Genomic DNA, 15,868 nt, shown 5'->3' on the forward strand with positions numbered 1-15,868 from the left:
TGGTTTTGATTCATGTACTATACACCAAAAGCAGATCCTTAAGGTAGTAATTCACCTTTGTTTTAGCCTTTTGCTAACATTTAGTGCTTTTTAGCATCATTGTCCGTAAAGTTATAGTTTTACATTTACTGACCTCTAAAGGCAGCTGAAAAGAATCTGCTATCTCTAAATAGTATTATTATGGCCAGATGTGTACCTCCTTAAGCACAGCAAGATAGCTCAAAGTTATTGAGAATAAAAATCTTATACCTTATATTTCAGTTACTTATTGAATGCTGAGAGTATACCTTCTTTTAGATTCACAGGAAGCACAGTCTCTGCCCAAAACTATACTGGAACTCACTATTTTAAAACATACATACATACACACACACACAATTAAGATGTAGAACTGCCAAAAGCAGAAAAAATATTAAATCTTCAGTGGTATGAAGCTGTTTAGCCATAGTGGAAATGTCTTCTTTCCTCCAACCCCACAGTAGACACTGAGCTTTAGGCTGGAAAAGAGAGTTACTTGAAAGCTTCCATGATGCCATTTCAAGGCCTTCATTTAAAAGAAGAAGCCACATGGCTTTGTGTCCTTTATCTTTTTAAGGACAGAAGTTGAAAAATTCAGGGCACGTAGGTGGTTCAGTCATGAATCTGTATTGCAGCTCTGACTCTTGATTCTGGCTCAGGTGATGATCTCAGGGTCATGAGATCAAACCCCACATTAGGCTCCATGCTCAGCAGTCTGCTTGAGATTCTTTCTCTCCCTCTCCTCCCTCCACCCCTCCCCTTGCTCACCTTTTCTTTCTCTCTCTAACATAAATAAATAAGTCTTTTTTTTTTAAATTGAAAAACTCTATCACACAACAGACATTCACAAAAATTACATCTCTATATTCTTCTCCCATTTAGAATCCTTGTGATGACAAACGCCACAGAGACATTTGGTCTAAGGAAAAAACTTGTGATCGCTTACCAAAATTCTTGGTAATAGGACCCCAGAAAACTGGTGAGAGCTTTTTGTTATGATTAATCAAACAGTATAAAACTTCCGATGACTAGAAGTGAGTTCTTGTCACAATGAGTTTTCAAAATTCCTATAAATACTGATGAATAAATAACACATTTTATTCTCTGACATAACCTTTGTTTAGCTTGATAATGTACTTGAATGATTGTCAAGGAATTTTTTAAAGTGAAAAAGATGAAAATAAATGTCACATGGTTTAAATATCTAGTAGTCAATTTGGTACCAAATGTTAATTTTTCCAAAGACCTGAATTGAAAGGTGGTGTTGTTAACATTTCTAAAATCAAGATGAATCACATATTGAGAAAGTGACTAATAGGATTTCATCAAAAATCAAGATAGACACTATAACTATCTATAACTCTTTATAATCAGTCCCTTCCAGAAAAACAGCCTCTTCATGTCATCTTCCTGATATAATTTATTTCTAAACTATTTCTTGCAGAGATGACTGTTTTCTAAAAATCTAAAGGATGTTTGACAAGCAAAATTCCAGACATAAACAAAACTATGTGCTAACAAAGGTATTTATTCACACCCAGGAGAAATCTTTTGCACCTTTTCTTAAATTGGCATGCAATTTTTTCCCCATTAACTTCTCGTTTAAGAATCAGTATAAAAATGAAGCCCAGTGGAAACTTTAAAATGCCAGACATCCATGCTGTATCCTGCATGATAAATTATTGGGGGCTCTTGGATTCTTGCTTCACAGAAAACAGCCATTTCAACCATATGCCTTTCTAAGGGGAATACCTTCCATCTCCTCATTTGTTTAAAATAACTGAGGAAGATTTTATGTAATATACACAAAGAGTTTAGCCTATTCATTTTCTCTTAGTCCCATTTGCCAATATCAATTTGAAAACAATAATAAATATGATAAAAATTTTTCACATCCTTATTTATTTCATTTGTCCTTATCTATTTAAAGTCAAGAGACAACTAGAAAAACATTTAAACTAAAGTCTCTTCAGCAAATTCCCACTTGTCATTACTGATCACATCTCTCTGAACCTTGGCATATCAAATTCACTTCAGAAAGCCCCGCAGGAAGTGCTTCCTCTTGTTTCGTACTAGATGTGCAGACATTTCAAAATCATGGTTAGATGGTAGAACCATTACTTGCCATCTTAAACTCAGTTGGGTTTCTAAATGTTTAGTTAGAATTGTATATAATAGTTACCTTTGGAAGAAAAGTTTTTCTCTTCTTTTTATAGAAACTAAATTTTTTTCCAGTTCTGTAGTGGTAATTTACATGCAATAAAATTTGCCAATTTAAATGCAAATTTTGATGAACTTTAATTATTGTGCAGTTGTATAACACAACACTGACCCTTCTGTCTCATAAATAAACAAACAAACAAAGACACTTCTATCTCCCCAAGGAGTTTCTCCAGCCACATCCCTTTGCAGTCAATGCCCCAACCCATCCTCAGTCACAGGAAACTACAACTTTTGCTACTATAGTTTTGCCTTTTCTAGAATTTCATATAAATGGAAGCATAGAATGTACAATCTTTCATGTTTGACTTCTTTCACTTAAGATTGGCCCATGTTACTATGTACATCAATATTTTATGAAATTGATTTTTTATTTATTTTTTTTATTTTTTATAAATTTATTTTTTATTGGTGTTCAATTTGCCAACATATAGAATAACACCCAGTGTTCATCCCATCAAGTGCCCCCCTCAGTGCCCGTCACCCAGTCACCCCCACCCCCTGCCCACCTCCCCTTCCACCACTGCTAGTTTGTTTCCCAGAGTTAGGAGCCTCTCATGTTCTGTCTCCCTCCCTGATATTTCCCACTCATTTTTTCTCCTTTCCCCTTTATTTCCTTTCACTATTTTTTATATTCCCCAAATGAATGAAACCATATGTTTGTCCTTCTCCAATTGACTTATTTCACTCAGCTTAATACCCTCCAGCCATTAGAAACGACAAATACCCACCATTTGCTTCGACGTGGATGGAACTGGCGGGTATTATGCTGAAATTGATTTTTTAAATGGAGAAACATCTCATCAGTTCCATAAAAATTAAATAGCTTATTTTTAGTTTTATCAAAAGCATTTTTCTGAATAATTTGCACATGTGTATAGTCTCCTGTGTATTCAAATATTTTTAGTGTTGAAACTGACAAAAAATAAAACTGAAACTTTATGGATGGTTATTTGAATATATGTGTCTCTGATTAGATGATTGTTTTATACATATACACACATTATACACATTCAAATACACACATACACACACAGGACAGTTTATTCAAACCCAAGAATATGGTAAGGTAAAGACAGAGTTCAGAAACCACATCTAAAAATTTTTGGCCACTGATAAATTATATTATGCCTTTTACTGACTATGTGAACAATTAGATATCTATTGTTTTTGTTTGTCTTATTGATTCTGGTCATGCTATTAAAAGCAAACAACATGATTTAATACAATTCTTAAAAATAAAATTCAGAAAAGAATGTTTCCAGTTGATCTAAGAAAGGAATTAATCTGTTTTCTTTTTTCACATTATAATGTCATACTTCCTAAAGATTTTTATTCTTTTCAATTTTTTAATGCATTACTGAATTTCATCTCATAAAAGTTGTTATTTTAAAAAAATATATTTGGGTGCCTGGGTGGCTCAGTCCATTAAGGGTCATCTTTCTTTTTTTTTTTTTTTTTTTTTTTGAAGATTTCATTTATTTATTCATGAGAGACACATAGAGAGAGAGGCAGAGATATAGGCAAAGGGAGAAGAAGGCTCCATATAGGGAGCCTGATGTGGGACCCAATCCCGAGACTCTGGGATCATGCCCTGAGCTGAAGGCAAACACTCAATTGCTGAGCCACCTAGGCATCCTCACCCTTGATTTCAGCTCAGGTCATTATCTCAGGATTCTGGGACTGAGCTCCACAGTGGGCTCTATGCTGAGTGTAGAGCCTGTTTAAGATTCCCTCTCTCTCCCAAAGCCCCCCTCCCATGCACGTGCAGTACACTCTCTCACTCTCAAATAAATAAATACATAAATACATAAATAAATAAATACCTTATTGAGATATGAAGGTAGTTGGGTATTTTCACACGGGTTATCTCGCTTGACCTTCTGAACCCCTGATAGTTAAGTACGTTACCCCCACTTCACAAGTAAGAAAACTAAGCCTCAGGTTAGATATTTTTGTTCATGATCACACAATTGATAAGAGTTAGAAGTAAAATCCTGATCCTAGAATTTACCTGACTCTAAAGACCATGCTCAAGAAAGTTTTATTCTATGCTGAATTTCAAGTATGGAACATTTTTCCCTCAGTAAGTTTTAGATTTTGTTCTACATTTCTTTTAAGTCATGATTCTCAAAGTATACTGAATCAGAAACTCTGGATTAGGGCTCAGTTCCCTGTTTTAACAAGCCCTCTAAGTTAATCTAAAGCATATTAAGGTGTGAGAACCACTGTTTTTAGGTCACACGGTGAACATTATTTTATATACTGTAGATTACTAGGTTTTACTCCCTATAGTTACCCATGTTTATTGAGAAAATGCTCATTGTTTGGGTAATATTTTAATCTAGGAACACTGCTTCTTTTGATTCACTGTTTTAGACAATTTTGTTATTGACAGTTATTTTAACAACTTTTCTGTTGTGTTGATATGTTAAATTTAAATACAATATTAAATAAGGCTTGTCAGAGCGGTCAGAATTTTCAAAACTCAATACAGATGGCAACATGACATTATTACTAAGCAAAATTAGAATAGTGATTTCTCCAAGTGAGAAAAATATTATAAGGCTGTGTCTGAAGACCATTGTTAGCTATTGACCTGGAATATAATTAACAGGTCCCGCTCCATCAGGTTGTATAATAATGTAAATCACATTAGAGCAGAGAAGTGGAAACTAGAATCTTAGGAATACTGAATACATGGGCCAGAAATATTTTTATATTATGATTTTATAAACACAGTTACATTTACAAGCACCTGATTAAATTTTAGGCAAACTGAATTAAGATTGCCTTACTTTTTCTTGTGTAATCTAAGCTATACCCTTTAGCTTATAATTTAGGCTCTACAAAACTAATTTTACTGTCTATAACATTGCTCATTTTGAAAAAAAAATCACACCCTTGATCCCTATAGTCACAAATCTACATGGACACGTGTGATATGCCATTCTCTTTCCAAAACTGCAGATTTTATAAGTTATATAACTAAGAAAGGAACTTTTCTAAAAAGCTGACTTTTTACATCACTTTTTATAAATAAGTACATTAAATTTAGGGGCATCTGGGTGGCTCTGTCAGGGGGTGCCTGGATGACTCAGTTAAGCATCTCCCTTTGGCTCAAGTCATGATCTCAGGATCCTGGGATTGAGCCCACATGGGGCTCTCTGCTCAGTGGGGAATCTGCTTCTCCCTCTCCTTCTGATCCTTCTCTCCATTTATGCTCTGTCTCTCTTTCTCTCTCTCAAATAAATATTTTTTTAAAAAGGTACATTCAAAATTAAACTTGTTGAAAGTTTAAATTCTGTCTCAAATTTAATAAACTTTCATAAGCCTCAGGAAGAACTTATAGGAGAACCCAAGTACTGGTTTTGGTGGTATAATATATTAAATAATGGGATGCCTGGGTGGCTCAGCAGTTAAAGCTCCTGCTTTCAGCCCCGGGTGTGATCCTGGCATCCTGGGATCAAGTCCCACATCGGGCTCCCTTCATGGAGCCTGCTTCTCCCTCTGCCTGTGTCTCTGCCTCTTTCTCTCCCTCTCTCTCTTTCTCTCTCTCAAGAATAAATAAAATCTTTAAAAATAATAATAATAATAAATAAATAAATAAATAAATAAATAAATAAATCTGTTATTTATATAACACCTTATCGATATCAAAATATCTTCAGGCACAGTATGTCTTTCATCCTCAAAGAAATCCTATGAAATAAGGAAGGCAGTTATTTTCTAAGAAAGCCAAGACAAAGAGAAGCTAAAAGCCTAAGTCACAGACCAAATCAGTGATTGAGATGGAGTCAGACAGTCCCCGCAACGGGCCTCTTTTCCTCACATCAGACTTACTTCCAGTTTTTAGAATTTGCTTCTTTTCAAATGCTATCTATTCAGTTTAGGTCAAGGAGTACTAATATGGATCTGTTTGAGTCATTACAATACTTAGTTTATTAATGACTTTGAAATGCTAGTTAGTAGGAAACTGTGTTTTCATTTCATTAATTTCTAAACCTCTATTGTCTTTTCAGGAACCACTGCTTTGTATTTGTTCCTGGTTATGCATCCTTCCATCTTTAGTAACTCCCCCAGCCCAAAAACCTTTGAGGAGGTACAGTTCTTTAATAGAAATAACTACCACAGGGGGATTGATTGGTAAGATGGGTTATTAGTATAAATCTAAAAGTATATGTACTGTGCACAGTATAAAATTAGTGCTAATATTTATAAATATATAAGTTTGTAGCCACAAATAAAAGTTATCCTCTATGCCTTGGAAATGGATCGAATAAAATGAAGCACAGAAATTATTCATAAGAAATTTTTCTCAGTTTAAGGGACTTATCACCTCACGAGGCCCACATGTAATTTCAATTTGCATGAATTATCTTTGACAATAATTACAGACATAAAGTCAGAGAAATACCAAAACATCCAGGAATTTCATTCCTCTCTACTTTTAAGAAAATACTTCCATAGCTTTTTCTTCTTGTGTTCTTTGCATTAAGGTGATGCTACAGTCCACATAATAATTTTCCATTTTGCTTTGGTGTAAAGGTAAATAAGTAAATAGAACTAGAAACGTGTATATATTTCATGAATAATGAGAACTATAAACAAAGCTATTAGCAATATACAAAATTTAATTTTTGGTCTTTGAATTGAAATTATAACTATATCAACCATCTAAGGAAAAGAGTTAAATTAAAATCAAAAGTTAAAATGTCAATATATACAAAATACAGTAACAGTAGGAATAGATGTTGCAAAGGAACATGTTAATCATAAAATATATCTGTATATTTTACTGTTAAAGTATAAATTCTAGGCAGAAAGTGATATAAAAGTGAAATTATTAAAATAATTCTAAAGCACATACGTAAATATTTTGCAGTTATTTTAGCATAAAGAGTTGTTGTATATTAACTTCTGTTGTCACATTGCATGATCTTAATTTTACAAGTATCAAACCCCTCAAGAGTTGCTTGTATATGGCCCAGATGGAAAGAAAAGAAATGAATATAATTCGAGCAGCCTCTAAGATTTACATATATTCTAACTGTAATATACATCACTTCCAATTAGTACAGGGCTTGATATTGATTAATTGTGTGGTGCTAAATAACAACTGTGAGAATCAAGAAAGCACCAACTACTTCAGCTGCTATTTGACCAGTGACTCAAATATATATGCCTGTATACAGTAGAATAAAACTAGGTTAACATCAGGACTAAAGGGAGTGATTAAAAACTGTTTTAAAAGTGGAGAGGAATGTAATACTTGGACTTCCTAGGACTTAAGAATATTTGTAAGAATAATCAAAAAAAGTTGTTCATAAGTCAGTAATGTACATAGGCACTATAACAGGAATGAAAAGTCCCTTAAGAAGTTTACAAAGAGATGACAAGTAGAAAGCTAAAGAACAACTAAAGATTTTAATTATAACTCACTAAAGACACCTCAATTGCAAACACTTTTTATTGACAAATTATATGTTTATAAGAGACACAAATAACAAATAGTAACTGCAAATGTCAACCTATTATCAATAGCTATAGTTTTGTTCTCAAGGACACCAGATGTATCTACAGTCCTCAGGCTGGCCCTGTCTCTCTGTGAAGCACCTTAGCAGTCCCTCTGGGACCAAAGAGCCATAGAGTTGAAGATGACATGTTTCAGTACACCAAGGTGGTTTACAGAATTAACCCAGGCACAGTTAGTTAATCTAGATCCATGGATTTGTGGAAAATCAAGGCTGCCTTGACTGACAGGCAGCCAAAACACAAGCTGAGGCATGAGCAAAGTAGGGCAAATGAAAATGAAAAACCACTTTTGATAAAAACAGCCAAGATTTGCAATCAGGAGATCAAGAGAAATGTTTGATTTATGCATACAGTTAAGTGTTATATTTTATGGTTTGGTATTATTTTTTATAATTACATGGGGATGAAGTGGAGGGTTGGACTAGTACCTGGAGAGCCATAAAATCATGTTAGCACTTAGAATTTCTAAACATCTTAATCTGGCTTTGAGTAAAAATCACTAAGAAATACTCATGGGCAACCTAAGTAAAAAAATAAATGTGTAGTATGTTTCAGTTAAAATGCTGAGGTACTACAAAAGTAGCAAAGCTTCAATGAGGCAGGCATTCACTTTTAACCCCCAAATTGTTTTGTTTTATTTTAATTTAAATTTTGTTAGTTAGCATACAGTGAGTACAATATTGGTTTCTAGAGTAGAATTCAGTGATTCATCACTTACGTACAACATCCAGTGCTCATCATAACAAGTGCCCTCCTTAATACCCATCATCCATCTAGGTAGGTCATCCCCCACCCACTTCCCTCCTTCAACCCTCAGGTTGTTCTCTAAAGTTAAGAGTCAGTTATGGCTTGTTTTTCTATTTCTTTTTTTCTTTTCCCCCTTTCCATATGTTCATCTGGTTTCTTAAATTCACATATGAGTGAAATCATGGTATTTGTCTTTCTCTGACTTATTTCACTTAGCCTAATATACTTTAGCTCCATTCACCTCATTGCAAATGACTATATATACACCCACACACACACACATATATATATAAATTGCAAATGACAATATATATCTGTAGATCTATAGATATAGATATCTATACATATAAATCTATAGATATATATAAAATAGTATGCCATACCTTCTTTATCCATTCATCAGTCAGTGGACATTTGGGCTCTCCATAATTTGGCTATTGTTGATAATGCTGCTATAAACATTGGGGTACATGTTCCCCTTCAAATCAGTATTTTTTTGTATCCTTTGGGTAAATACCTAGTAGTACAATTGCTGGATTGTAGGGTAGTTCTATTTTTAACTTTTTGAGAAACCTCCCAACTGTTCTCCAGAGTGTCTCCACCAGTTTGCATTCCCAACAGTGCCAGAAGTTAACCCTCAAATTGTTAAACCACTCTAGTTCACCCACCAATTCTTATGATAATTTTAATTCATATTCTCCAAGTATATACCTATTTCTACCTGAAAATATGAAGCTGAATTCTTATCTACCTGCTTATTCATCAAACATTTTTCAAGCGCCTCTAACTGCCAGCCACTATACTAGAAAAATATGGGCATAAAGGCAAAGAAGAACTGGACCTTGCTTTTTTCATGAGCCTCTGGCACCAGGCAAAATCAGCACGGTATAGGTCCAAGATCTAGAACTACTTGAGGAAGTTTTTAAGGTCTAAACTATTCCAGGTATAAAGAGGACTTCTGGGAATGTGGAACCATTTTTAGAAACTAAAAGTTATCAGAATTCAGTACCTTCTGCCCTTCTTTTGTGGCTGTTGGAGCCTTTCTCAGAATAAACGAGGCCAAGACCAGTTAGACCAAACAAGATACCACTAGACATCTGGGATAATGTTAGCATCCCTGGAACTACGGTGAGCATCTAAATTAAGAAATACCTTAAAATTTGGCACTTTCCATAAACAGAATATACACCAGAACAGATAGCAGATCAAACTTTCCAGAAATTTTTATATCTGTTTCCTCCTAAAAGGATGTCAGAATGACATATTACCAAGGCAAATTCCAGAAAACATAAAAGGATTTCTCTATTATCCTGAGTTTTAAGACATTGCTTTGTTTTACCAGCCAACTTTGCAATACATTAACAACTGGAATCCTACCAGGATGACTAAAAGAAAACAACATACTGCATAAAGAAGTCATCACTTAAATATTAATGATTCTCTTGTTCAATAATTATTGAACTACCATGTTATGGTAGCCCAAAGTTATGGTGGCTTATAAATTGAAGAGGGTGGGAGTGGAGGATGAAGAAGTCATTATGAATGTGAGAAACCCCAGAAGTTAAATTTACATGTACTCTCTAAAAGGACTCATTTGTCCTTTAAAATTTTTCCCTTAATGCCTCAGAAATATATATTGTCACATACTGAATTAGTTTATATTTGACAGCTTTTGTACAGATGGGACATTATAAAAAATCTATTAAGTCCTACATTTCTGTGCTTAAGGCTTCAGGTATTCCTGTGTTCACTCTGCTGGTGAATTACATTCTCATCCCACTTAAAGATATAGGACATGACCTTGGCAAATTTGATAGGATTTTATATTTGGAAATATGTACATACCTTTTAAACTTTTATGAATATTCTAAAGACTATAAATGGCTCTAAATGGAAAAAAAAGTTAAGCAAATAGGCAATATTTTCACCAAATGTGTCCTGCCCTTTAGCATTTTATAGTTGAATGCAACTGCAGAATTACACATTAGTGGGAAGGAAATTATTTTACTTGTGATAAAGTAAAAAAATTTTTGTCTAAGTCCTTTTAAAATATATTTGAACTGAACATATCATCTGTTTTTATCAAAAGTTCCTTCTGACTGAGCACTCATATTTTCCTCTTTAAAATATTTCTGCATTTAGATACATTTTATAGAGTTAGGTTGATTATTGTTCCAATTCAATCATTCTGTGTCTATATTTTTGCTATTTCCCATACCATTCTTCCTGATAGTAAGCAAAACAAAAAGAAAATGTATTTAGAGAAGCATTCTCAAAATACATTATTAATGTCCTGTATACTTTGCCCTTGCTAACTATATAGAACAGATGCCTTATAGAAAAAGGCTTTACTTTAGGAAACAAGTGAATTTGTGGGATACCTTTGACATCTACAGTCATCAGAGTATGAGTATAAACCAGTCTTATTTTGAGAAATATTCCTTTTCTAGGTATATGGATTTCTTCCCAGTCCCATCTAATGTCACCACTGACTTTCTGTTTGAAAAGAGTGCCAATTACTTCCACTCAGAGGAAGCTCCTAAAAGAGCAGCTTCTCTGGTCCCCAAAGCCAAGATCATCACCATCCTCATCGACCCCTCAGATCGAGCATATTCCTGGTATCAGGTAAGAAAAATACAGACAGAATCTAACAGGTAAGAAAGGGAGTATGAAGAATGGAGGATGGTTTGCAGCAAAAGCAACCACCTCAGGTCTCAATAAAACAGAATATTTGCTAGTTTTACATCCGAATAAAGGTGGATAGAGTTTTATTTCTGGAAAAACTAACTTTCTCCTTCATTTTTTATTAATTTTGGATTAATTTATTAAAATATATTAATAATATGAAAATATAACAAAATAGTATGTACTTGTATGTATATCTGTGCTTCTACACATCTATATTTTGAAAAAATAGACTGAAAAATAGACTAAGGATCCTTTTTCCTTGGAAACTATAAAGTTGAGATAAATGTGAAATGCTATATTCAAAAACCCCTTAACTGTTATTAGGCTAGCATTGCTTCTAAAAAGATACATAATAATTAAGATAGCAAAAAGTAGTGATAAAGAGAGAATTTTTAAAGTAGCAAGAGAGAAGAAAACAGTTGCATAGAGGGGAAACACCATAAATCAATCAGCTGATTTTTCAGCAGAAACCTTGCAGGCCAGGGACACCTGGGTGGCTGAGTGGTTGAGTGTCTGCCTTCAGCTCAGGGCATGATCCTGAAATCCGGGATCGAGTCCCACATTGGGCTCCTTGCAGGGAACCTGCTTCTCCCTCTGCCTGTGTCTCTACCTCTCTCTCATGAGTAAATAAAACCGTTTTTAAAAAAAAAGAAAAAGAAACTTTGCAGGCCAGAAGAGACTAGCATGATACATTCAAAGTACTGAAAGGAAAAAACTTACAACCAAGAATGCTCTACCCAGCAAGGTTATCATTCAGAATGGAATAGAAGGAGGGATAGTTTCCCAGACAAACAGAAGTTAAAGGAGTTCATCACCATTAAATCAGCCTTACAAGAAATATTAAAGGGAATTCTTTGAATAGAAATAAAAGGCCACAATCAAGAACAAGAAAACTATGAAATGAAAAAAACTGATAGGTAAATGCAAACAGATAATAAAAGTAGTAGGTTAATCACTCATAAAACCAGTATAGAGGTTAAACACAAAAGCAGTAAAGTCAATTATACCTACAAAAATTAGTCAAGGTATTCACAAAATAAAGGAATGTAGAGTCTTATATCATATGCATAAAACATGATGGGGGAAATAAAAATTTAATGTTTTTAAGATGGGCTCAAACCTAAGTGACCATCAACTTAACACAGACTGCTATCCACATAAGATGTTACATATGAACATAATGATAACCACAAATCAAAAACTCTATTTTTGCATATGACAGATATGCAAAAAATAGATAAAGGAATCCAAGTATAACAGGAAAGAAAGCCATCAAACCACAAAGGAAGACAGCAAGAGAAGAAAGGAACAGAGAAGAACTATAAAAATGCAAAACGAGTAACAAAATGTCAATAAGTACATAACTATCAATAATTACTTTAAATGTAGATGGACCAAATGCTCTAATCAAAAGACATTGGGTGGCTGGATGGATAAAAAAGCAAGACCTGGCTACATGCTGCCTGCCAAATGATTCACTTCAGACCTAAAGACACATACAGATTGAAAGTAAAGGGATAGAAAAGGATTTAACATGCAAAAAGAAAGCCAGGGTAGGAATGCTTCTTATATCAGACAAAATAGACTTAAAAAGAAAAGATAGTATCAAGAGACAAAGAAGGATACCACATAATGACAAAGGTAATAACCAAAAACAAAACCACAAATTCCTTATCAGAAACTTTGCACCAGGGTTGGAAATAACACTGCATAAAGTGCATGCACATAGCTCTGATCTTCCAGACAAAGGTAGTATGTTCCACTCCCACAGATAGGATTTCAAAACAATAATTCATGACAATCTAGGATATAAAAGAATAAAGTTTCTCAGCACCAGGCCCTTTTGTTATTTAACAAAAGTAGTTTTTCCAGATTCAAAAAGGAAGAACAGATTGTCAGGAAAGGTTTTATGCCTGGGACAGAGTGGGAAAAGGTCATAATAAAGCAGATGGGATCTTAGATAGGCATATTGATAATAATCTGCCTAACAGGAAGTGAGACATCCTGGAAAACTGAAATCCACAACTCTACACTAAGCATTGATGCCAAATTCCTACAGCCATCTTTTAAATCATAGTATACAGCAAATTGCAAATTGACTGATTAGATTTTGTGCCTTTTACCTTTTCCACTAGGTATCTGGAGAAAAGAGGAATAAGCCTTAATTGACTCAAAGAGAAAAGAAAATTGGAACTTGGCAACTGCTTAGCCCCTGAAAAAACTGAGAATTTACCATAAAAGCAGGTTTCAAGGCTGTAAGCTAACAAAATGTCCTAAATATTACAAATAAATCACTTTATAGTGGCAAAATGCAGGCTTTAACAAAATCTAGTGGTGGTTGTAGTATAGTAATTTGAAACTCAATTGCAGCAAATTTGCTATTCAACTAGATGTGATAAACATCCACAAACCTACCACTAAGCCTGAATATTTATTGGTCAATTTAGGGAAAAGGTGATTTCCTCAAACCCATGGGCCTCAGCCTGAGCCATTATGAAATACTTTCCTATTTGGATTGCTGCTTTCTGCACTTCTGTACAATAAATGATTCTGATTCATCACAAAGGAAGGTTACCATTAGGTAAAATAATCTTGGCTTTTGGATGCTAGGTAGTGTATGATAAAAGCTGTGGATTTGAGATAATGTACATGTCAGAGTTTTCAGTAGTTTCTCCATTTAAAGTAGACAGTTGGGCTTTTCTAATCTAAAACTGCATTACTAGATAGAGAGCGAAACTGTGGCAGAACTAGCAGAGTGTTTGTGTATTATGGATTTTCAATGGATGTAAACATGGTTTGCTTATGGGCTGCAAAGGGGGCATTAATGCAACTTTCAAAAGTTTGCTTCCTGGATAAACATATACACTAAGGAAAAAACTCAGTAAAGTTGGGTTAAGGAAGTCTATCAATAAGAATTCAGCCTCTCCCAAATAAGCTCTCAAAAAAGATACCTTCATCAGTGTCATAACTTTAAATCTTGATGCTCCAAGCAAACATTTTCATCCTTTATTAATTGAAAAACAAATAACTCTCCAGCAGAGAGTTGCTCCTTCCTTTAGCTTCAAGACTTGTCACAGAGATTGGTTTTTAATTATTCATGCCTATGGTTCAAGCTAGTTTAATTATCCACCTTTTCGTCATAGCATCAGCGATCTCATGAAGACCCCGCAGCTCTGAAGTTTAGCTTCTATGAAGTGATCTCAGCTGGGCCCCGTGCACCCTCCGAGCTCAGAGCCTTGCAGAAGAGATGTTTGGTCCCAGGGTGGTATGCCAGTCACATCGAGAGATGGCTTGTTTATTTCCCTCCCTTTCAGGTATTGAGCAATAAGAATTTACATCATGTTACAATCTCATTAAGTTGATGACTTTGCCTCTAGGATAGAGGAAATTTTTACTCATTAAAACATTACTAGCTTTTACTCTGTAGTTGTAAATAAGACTACGGCAAAGAATACTAGTTAGGCAGAGGTAAGCAAACTGTTTTTCTTTCTAAAAGTATCTCAGAATAATTCTCCCTGCTGTATTTTCTAGTGCATGTCCGTCCTGATTGTAAAAAACCTCAAAAGCTTCATATCCCGGATTCTTATTCTGCCAATAAAGCTTGAGAATCTCTTAAACAAGACAAATACTGTTTTTGCTTAATTGTCATTATTTCCCTTTGAATGAAACATCTTGCAGAATTTTCCATAATCCCTATGTTTTTCTTGCCTTCCTTGCTTCTCTCTTTTGCCAGGCACCAACCTAGATTACAAACTCAGCACCTACATTGGATTGCATGAAGCAATCCAGTCACATCAGATGTGTCGCATGCCTGTGTGTCTAGAACTATGCTGTCCAGCATGATAGCTGTTGCCACATCTGGCTATTTAAATTTGTGTTAAAATTACATAAAATTAAAAATTCAGTTTCTAATCACATTAGCACATTTTAAATGCTCAATAGGTACCTGTTAGACACAACTATAGAACATGCCCATAGTCACAATATATTCTAGTGAACAATGCTGGTCTAAGCTAAACAAATATTGGGCATGCGAGGTATGAGCAAAAAGGAAGAACAGATTGTGGTTTCTTTGTGATCTTCCATCATGGTCTGCCTGGCGTTTTGTCTTTCTGGGCCACCCACCTTCCTCCCTAGAGTAACAAGCAAATTTTTCCCCTCAGTTGATGGAAGAACTTCTTTCCACATTCAGCTTCTCTGGGAGTCTCATCTTTTTTTCCAAATGAATTATCTAACTATTTCTAAAATAGTGCTCCTCTGAATGGACTCATGGAGAATGACATGTCCTCTGCTTCATTATACCTGGGCTTATTCCAGCTTTTCTTCTTTTTACAGTTCTCCTTCCCAGCTTGAATGATTGGAACCATTGTTTGCTTGGTTTCTATTTGTGATTTTGTAGTCACATTTCTTAAGCAATTTGGATCTCTTCAAATGGCTTTTTGTTTTCATAGTATTTTCAGGACTTCTCAGATTACAAAACAGGAGTGCATTTAATTAGTGTGATTTATTTCTTATTCCAAGTCATTAATAAGAATGGCCTAGTTAAGTCCAACAACAATGTATGCAAATCCCCTCAGAATGTCTCTCATTGAATAAATTCAAGAGTGTAGGAATTGTTTGTTATAGTGTTACACATCTTTTTGCAATGTGCATTGTCTTT

General features: G+C 34.6%; 1 protein-coding gene and 1 long non-coding RNA gene across 22 annotated transcripts in view; one reads left to right on the plus strand and one right to left on the minus strand.

Moving 5' to 3' along the window:
- The window catches only part of LOC140623662 (bifunctional heparan sulfate N-deacetylase/N-sulfotransferase 3), a 172,737-nt gene that overhangs the window by 139,205 nt on the left and 17,664 nt on the right, over window positions 1–15,868 (plus strand). For both annotated transcript variants that reach the window (XM_072810139.1, XM_072810140.1), the window contains 4 exons: window positions 901–997; window positions 6,261–6,384; window positions 10,971–11,145; window positions 14,352–14,522. In XM_072810139.1, the coding sequence (XP_072666240.1) occupies window positions 901–997; window positions 6,261–6,384; window positions 10,971–11,145; window positions 14,352–14,522 (567 nt within the window). The remainder of the gene's footprint in view (window positions 1–900; window positions 998–6,260; window positions 6,385–10,970; window positions 11,146–14,351; window positions 14,523–15,868) is intronic.
- Window positions 1–15,868, minus strand: part of LOC140623665 (uncharacterized) — a 155,079-nt gene that overhangs the window by 103,173 nt on the left and 36,038 nt on the right. The gene's annotated exons all lie outside the window — the stretch shown is intronic.

The sequence above is a fragment of the Canis lupus genome, chromosome 33 (genome assembly GCF_048164855.1).
Source record: "Canis lupus baileyi chromosome 33, mCanLup2.hap1, whole genome shotgun sequence".
Taxonomy (NCBI): domain Eukaryota; kingdom Metazoa; phylum Chordata; class Mammalia; order Carnivora; family Canidae; genus Canis; species Canis lupus.